Source organism: Sphaeramia orbicularis, chromosome 1, assembly GCF_902148855.1.
Source record: "Sphaeramia orbicularis chromosome 1, fSphaOr1.1, whole genome shotgun sequence".
In the NCBI taxonomy this organism is placed as follows: Eukaryota; Metazoa; Chordata; class Actinopteri; order Kurtiformes; family Apogonidae; genus Sphaeramia; species Sphaeramia orbicularis.
In genome coordinates, this window is record NC_043957.1 from 12,742,568 (window position 1) to 12,750,067 (window position 7,500).

At 39.8% G+C, this 7,500-nt stretch overlaps 1 protein-coding gene across 2 annotated transcripts in view; it reads left to right on the top strand.

Annotated features, from left to right (window-relative positions):
• LOC115429648 (ras-related protein Rab-33B-like) overlaps positions 1-7,500 on the top strand; it is a 31,932-nt gene that overhangs the window by 11,319 nt on the left and 13,113 nt on the right. Inside the window, exons 2-3 of one of the 2 annotated variants that reach the window (XM_030149407.1) lie at positions 380-470; positions 2,440-2,618. In XM_030149407.1, coding sequence (XP_030005267.1) covers positions 380-470; positions 2,440-2,618 — 270 coding nt within the window. The remainder of the gene's footprint in view (positions 1-379; positions 471-2,439; positions 2,619-7,500) is intronic. The other variant, XM_030149321.1, reaches the window with a different exon arrangement.

The following is a 7,500-nucleotide window of genomic DNA, read 5'->3' on the forward strand; positions in this document are numbered from 1 at the left end:
TACCATTCACAGTCTGAGAAATGGTCAGAGCAGCAGAATTTGGGCCCAGTCCCAATTCACCCCTTGGTACTCCCCCTTTCCCCTACCCCTCCATTTTGTATGTTCACGTGAAGGGTGTCCCAATTATCAGTGAGTTGGAGGAGAAGGGCTAAGGGGGAGGGCTGTTTGTCCCTTGAAATGGAGATTTTTCAGGACCACACTACAAACAGAGGGGTATGAGAAATCTCCCATAATTCTGTTCAAATCATCAGCAAGCTTGAGGTAAACACAGCAAAAATGTGCGGCAGTGTGATGAAAGAAACACACAAATATACATATTTTCTACGTAAACAACTTAATCATTTGATTGACCATTTAATGGTCTTTTGATGTGTTTTAGACCGCATTTGTGTGTGTGCTGCCGGTTTGCAGTTGATGGCCACAACAAGATGCCCAAAGCCATGCGACAGAGACTTTTACAACTGCTGACGGTATGGTGAATGCTTTCTCAAACAAAGTTGTCCCATCTTATCATAGCAGCATTGATGACATAATAGGTCTCGAAGGGTTGTCTCATTTCACAGAGGAATGTGTCAACCCCTGCCCCTTGCAGCTCTGTTTCAAGGTGTAGTGCAAAGGGGTGAATTGGGATTATTTACAGTTAGGGTAGTTATATGTATTTATCATTTGTTGGGTTTTAATAGTGTGTGTGTGCGCGCGCGTGTGTGTGTGTGCGCGTGCTTGCGTGCATGCTCTTGCCCACCTGAGCGGTGCCTCCTTCAGGCTCAGGTCCTCTCATGATTCTGCGCAGGATCTTAGATATGTATGTAGGTAGGTAGGGGATTAATAAAGTATTCTGATTACATATTCATCATTCATAATTGGTGGCATTCATTATTTTCAATAACTGATTCATTTACCTGCATAAACACAATTGGTTAAAACTAACAGAAAATGTTGTGTTTCCATCACAATTTCCACATCATTTTTAGTACCGGTATGGTACTCAGCAATGGCCTTTTTTAAACTGAAATGATTCATATCAAATGTGTTATTATTAGAGCCCGATTAATTGGACAGCTGATTAATCAGGCCGATTATAGCTTATCACCGATTAATCAACATCGGCCAGTATGTAACCAATTAACTTTTTTGCTGTGGAGATTCTGTCGCTTGCTGCTCGTGTGTGTGCTGCCTGGAGAGTCAGAGGAATAGTAAAGCCTTTCAGTTTCCCTTTCACTTCTGCTCGGACAATCACGCTATCACCCCCCACATGCACGCACACACACAATCACAAAATCACGGACCGCTACCCCCGTTCTGACAAGGACTGACCACTAATACCGCCCCCACACACACTCCGATGACCCCCCCACCCCCCTCATCCAAAAATCATGCCCCCCCCCCCAAGTCTTATGAACTATTCACCCCACACACACCCATGTCCGTGCACTTCCTGTCTACCTCACAATTTCATTTTGCAGGCACACCTGGGTATTGATAGTGTAGGGGAGACCGGGGTCACTTGTAACACGGGTCACTTGTAACACTTGCAATTGCTCCAATCAGGAACAACTTAGGACTCATCTAATTCACTCTGCACATGCTCAGTTTAGTCCTTAGTCCACATGGGAAGTTGTCGTGCCGTGAGGCAGACACATCAAAATTTGTGAGGGAAAATATAATTTTGTGTTAAGTAATGTTTTTTGCTCTAATTATTTTTGGGATTGCATAGCTTGCTTTGTAGTTGGAGTCATTAAAGGTAGGTGTCGCTTAAATTTTAAAGAAAGATTTACCAAATAATTTTGATGTCGCTACTTATAAAATATAGACTCGCATCTTTTTCAAAAGTTTGCTCTCCCCAACATAAAAACTACCACATGTGCAACCCATGGTTCCCCACACATCACATACTAGTCTAATATCAGACTGTTATACAGCATTTGAAAGTTGTGTAAATTATCTTTGAGATAAACAAAGATTTATGTAACCATTAATCCACCTGTTCAGTTATGTAATATAAGATTATTATATCCCATGTAGATCAATGCTCTTATTTCATATATATGTCTGTATCGGCCCCAAAAATCCCATATTGGTTGAGCTCTAGTTGTTATATTTACAAAATCTATAAAATAAGCAAATATGTTTAACAGTAGATTTGTGTTCAATGCCAATTATTTTTTCTTTCTTGTTAGTAGTTGTAATTGTACATGATGTAGTGTATTATTAGACCAGTTTTTTTTAATCACATATTAATTATTTTAATCAAATCAAAAATGTGATTGGAATGCATGATTTAATCAGATTTTAGAATTCCTTTTGCTTTCTTTGAACGACCTTTTTTCAAGATTTGATCTATTCTGATCAGATACATCTGGACAAGTCAGCCCTTCCATATAAATGTACACATCAATCTGTACACTATTGTCCTTTTCTTGACTCCCTCCTCATCTTTAGCTCCAACTGTGGGACACAGCGGGACAGGAACGCTTCCGGAAGTCTATGGTGCAGCACTACTATCGTAACGTCCATGCTGTGCTCTTCATTTATGACGTCACCTGCCCCACCAGCTTCAACGGCCTGACTGCCTGGATGGAGGAGTGCAGACAAAACTCCCTGGGCCTTGACATCCCCAGGTAACTGTACTGGGTCTACCTTAGCCAGCTGAAAAAGAAACTTATTGTCTAAGAGCTTATACAACTTTGTACGGTGACCTTGAGTGTCCTGAAAGGCAGCTATAAATAAAATGTATAATAATGATGATGATGATGATAATGATAATGATAATAATAATAATAATAATAATAACAATAATTAAAGCTGCAAGCAGCATTGGGCGGGACCTCGCATCGGGCGCACCGCCTCCCCCGCGATCCGCCTCCCATGACCGTCCACACCTCAGCTCCACTCACACCTCTCCGTCCCCATACCAGTTCCCACCCTTTAGTGTCTGTCCTCCTTACATCTGTACAGAACACCAGCGACCCTCTGCTGAAACCACCATCACCTTTAAAATGAGACTTTTAATTTGGAAACCCTACTGTGTGTATGTGCATTTGTTTTGTATGTGAGAGAAAGAATCAGTTTGAAAAATGAATAGAAATTGTGTGAATAATTGAGCATGAAAGTGATGATTTCTCACATTTAAGGCTTTTATTTTGGAAAAACCCTATTGTGTGAGCATGTGTGTCTGTGAGAAAGAGTACTTTTGAATGAAGAAACATTGTACAAACAGTTGAGCGTTTGGTCATAAAAATGAAAAGAAGTTATGTAATAGACATTTTGTATTATTCTTAATTGGGGTTTTATTTTGAAAAAATGTACTCTGTGTACTTCTGAATGTGTGCAAAATTTCCAATATCCACAATACAATGCAGTAAAACCTGTTTTAAAATTGAAAGAAAAAAAAAAAAAAAATCTGGATTGCCAGGGACTTGAACCAGGGTCCTTCTGCTCTATAGGCAGCTACACTAACCACTGCACTATAGACAGACATGTGCTCTCATGTACCAGCAAGACTTTTATAGGGATTTTGCCATTGTGAAAAGTGAAAGTAAACATAGTCTTGAAAAAATCACCATTATTCCATAACCGTAGGTCAGATCTGAAAAATTCTTTCACTTTTGGATTCTGCAGACTTGTGGGAATTTAATGAGGTATAACTTTTGTGTCAAAAGTCTGAAATGAATAAGCAGTAATTGCAGAAACGTAGAGTAACTTTCAAAGGCAGATTGCCAACTTCCTGTTGGAGTTAGCTCATGAGTGTCAGTGTATGATTTTTCGGGCTCAATCAAACCAACATTTTGGCATTTGTTTCATGTTTCTGTGACATTCCTACTGGCTGCTAGGGCAGATTTTGCCTATTTTTTAATACATAGGTGGCGCTACAGAGTCCATTTTTGCACCCAAGGGGTTAAATTTGATATTGAATCAAAGTGTTCACCAGCCATGACATACATGGCAAATTTGGTGAGTTTTGGAGCATGTTAAGGGGGTCAAATGGCAGTCTAAAGTGAAAAAAGTATGAAAATAAACAAATTGTTATAAATCAATAACCGTACATCGTATCTCAAAAGTTTTTGCATGTGAGCATTGTGCTGAGTCCTGTGAACACGTAGATATGTCACATGTGGGGAAAAACTCCAAAGTGAAAAATGAGTTCCAAACATCGCACCTTTGCAGGCCTCTAAAAAAAAAAAAACTAAGACAGTAATGGAAAAAGTACGAGATAACTTTTTTGAGGAGGGTTCACTCTATCTTTTGGTGCTATTTAGAAGTCAATATGACTAACGGTGTTATCGGAGTTAGTTTTAAAAAATTTATTTTGAAAGGCATATTGCGAACTTCCTGTTGGAGATAGCTCATAGATGTCAGCACGTGATTTTTTGGGCTTGATTAAATTAAAGTTTTGGCGGTGGTTTCGTGTGTGTACGACATTCCTACTGGAAGTTAGCAATTTGAGCATTTTACATTGAAAGGGAAATTCTGAACTTCCTGTTGGAGTTAGGTCATGAGTGTCAGTGCGTGATTTGTTGGGCTCGATGAGACGAAAATTTTGGCATTTGTTTCATGTTTCTACGACATTCCTACTGGCTGCTAGGGCCATTTTTGTGTATGTAGGGGGCGCTAGAGAGGTCGTTTTGGCACGTATGGGGTTAATTTTTACATTTTATCAAATTTTTCGCCAGACCTGACGTGTGCCAAATTTGGTGAGTTTTTGAGCATGTTTAGGGGGTCAAAATCCAGTTCAAAAACACGGAAGTATAATATAAAAACGAACGAATAACAATAGGGCCTTGCTTGCAGGCAAGGCCTCTCACTGTGTAAGAGGGCCTTACCTTTCGGCTCGGTCCCTAATAATAATAATAATAACAATAATAATAATAATAATAATTAGGGCGAGCGATGTAATTATGTATATCAGGATATAACTTTTCCTCAATAGAAATATAAGACATGCTTGATACAATTTAGAATTCATTCGTCCATGTTTTAACAGACATAAGAACAGCCAATCATAATTAAGTAGCACCGCACTGAACCAATCATGCTCGAGCTATGTCAAGTTAGGTTGATGAACAAAACACAGGTGTAAGAGCTGCTGCAGCATGCATGCTAATGTTTGGACTGCTGTTGGAGATAATGAGTTTTCCCTCAGGAGAAAATGTGACTGAGAACTTGGGTGACTGGGTTACTGAAAAATTGGGTGCGAACCATTTCGGTTCGGGGGTTTCAGTACAATATGGAGGTGTACCAAACGAATACATGTAGCCTATGTGAAGAATGTAAATGCTCACCGCAGTAAAGTTGGCAAGCAATTCACAGATGTGCACTTTGCGCAGTCAATAATCATTGACACAAATCAGTCCCTCCAGGAATTCGCAATGTTGCGATCGCAACTATTGACGCAAATTCAACCAATCACCGCAAATTCTGCACGGTGCTGCAATTTCGTCCAATCACCGTGAATTTTTAAAATTAGACCAATTCACCTTAGCCCCTTATCTCCCACCCCCCTCTACGTGACATGGACGTCATCACGTTCACTTCCTTGTTGACGTTTGAGAAGATGAAGACATGTGCAACGCATAACGCCCACATTTACTGACAAATATCACTGCCAAAGTTCATGCAAGTCAGTTTCCAGATGTGTTACACAAAAGTGGAGATAAACTGTTCTGTGGTGGAACACAAACCAAAGTGGCCGCTCCAGACTCTTTTCAACCGCAAAACATGCAAGGAGAACGGCTGAAACTGGAAGAGGACAAACGGGACAAGTCCCAATGACAGAGGCTGTTGGATCCAGAACAGCAGGAGCTGAAAGGATCAAGGTTAGCACGGATATACTCTGTAAGGAAATATGTGAAGAATAAATAACTTGTGGAGGCACGCTTTCCTTTTTCTGTACTGTGTGTGTGTGCGCTCGTGTGTGTGCATGAGGGAGTGCGAGCACAAGTCTGTGTGAGGAGTTAAAAAAAGGAGCTCACAAACAAAAATAGTCGTTAAACTTGGTGTTAATATTAATGTTTACTCTTATGTGTTAGATAGAAAGCAACCCAAGTTTGGCTGACCTGTGTGTGTGTTTGTGTGTGTATGTGTGCATGTGTGTCTCTGTATGTGCATGTAACCCATCTAACCATGTAATGCATCTAACCCTAATCCTGAATATACTACTATATCATTAAGGAAGCAAAAGTCATGTGTTGTGTTGTACAAATGTGAGATGGGGATGGGATTTACAGTTTTCTTCTTCCCACTCCTTTTTGAGCAGTACATATTGAATTTATTTTATTACTAGTGTACATGGCAATTGATATTTTGTCTTGATCATCTTTATTAGGCCCGAGCCCAGACATACATGTCGGCAAGAGCCTATTAAAATCGCATGGTTCTGTTATTATTATTTTTCCTGCACATTTTGATCCCAAATTTCACCCATTCAGCATTCACGAAAAGTCAATTTTATTTGACAAAAAATTCAAGCCCAGTGAAAATTTTTTTTTTTTGAAGTCGCCAAAAAAAAATATCTCAAAATGACTCGGTAGCGCCCCCCTCAAAAATGAAAATACATTACGCAAATGGGAGCCCTACCGAAATTTTTTTCCACGTACAAACATGAAACTTGGTCCAGAAATAGCCCATGGTAGGACAAGTAAAAAACTACACTATGGCCCCACCCTAAACCCAACAGGAAGTTAGCCATATTGGATGGAAGTGTGGACCTGCAAAATCCCACCCCTCATACTTTCATTATCTCCTCCTAGGGTTTACATCCAATTTGGACCAAACTGGGTGAAAATCACCTACACATGTGTGATCAAAAGTTATCACCTAAATTTTTGATCAAATGTTGAGCATGGCTGTGATGACCTCACAATGAAGCAGCCATTTTCAGAAGTATAAAAGCGTGAATATCTGAACACAGTGTCAGATTGAGTTGGACCCAATATAACATTTGTGCGGAATGACAACCTAAACACGATGATATGGAACTCATGTAGTTGGATCATAAAATGGCTCTCAAACGCCCCCTACAGTTTTTGAATGGGAGTGAAAAAAATTTTTTGACACAGGAACAAGAAATTTGGCACAATCATCCCTCATACCAAACTGAACCAAAAAGCCAATGAGGACCCACCCCTATTTACAATCATGTTGCCATGACAACACCAAAACTGTGCCATTCAAATGAATGGGGTTTTGCTAAAAAGATGCAATGGATGAAAAACTCTTTGTGTTCCACTAATGTTACACAGACTGAAAATTATACTGTGGAAAAGTAGAATTTTCCAGACAGAAAAATTTTCAAAATATTAAAAAATGACTCGGCCATGCTCCCTCAAAATATGAAAATGCATTGCACGGATGGGAACCCACCCCAAAAAAAATTCCTCGTACAAACATGAAACTTGGTACAGACATAGTCCATGGTAGGACAAGTAAAAAATTACATTATGGCCCCACCCTAAACCCAACAGGAAGTCGGCCATATTGGGTGGAAGTGTGGACCTCTAAAAT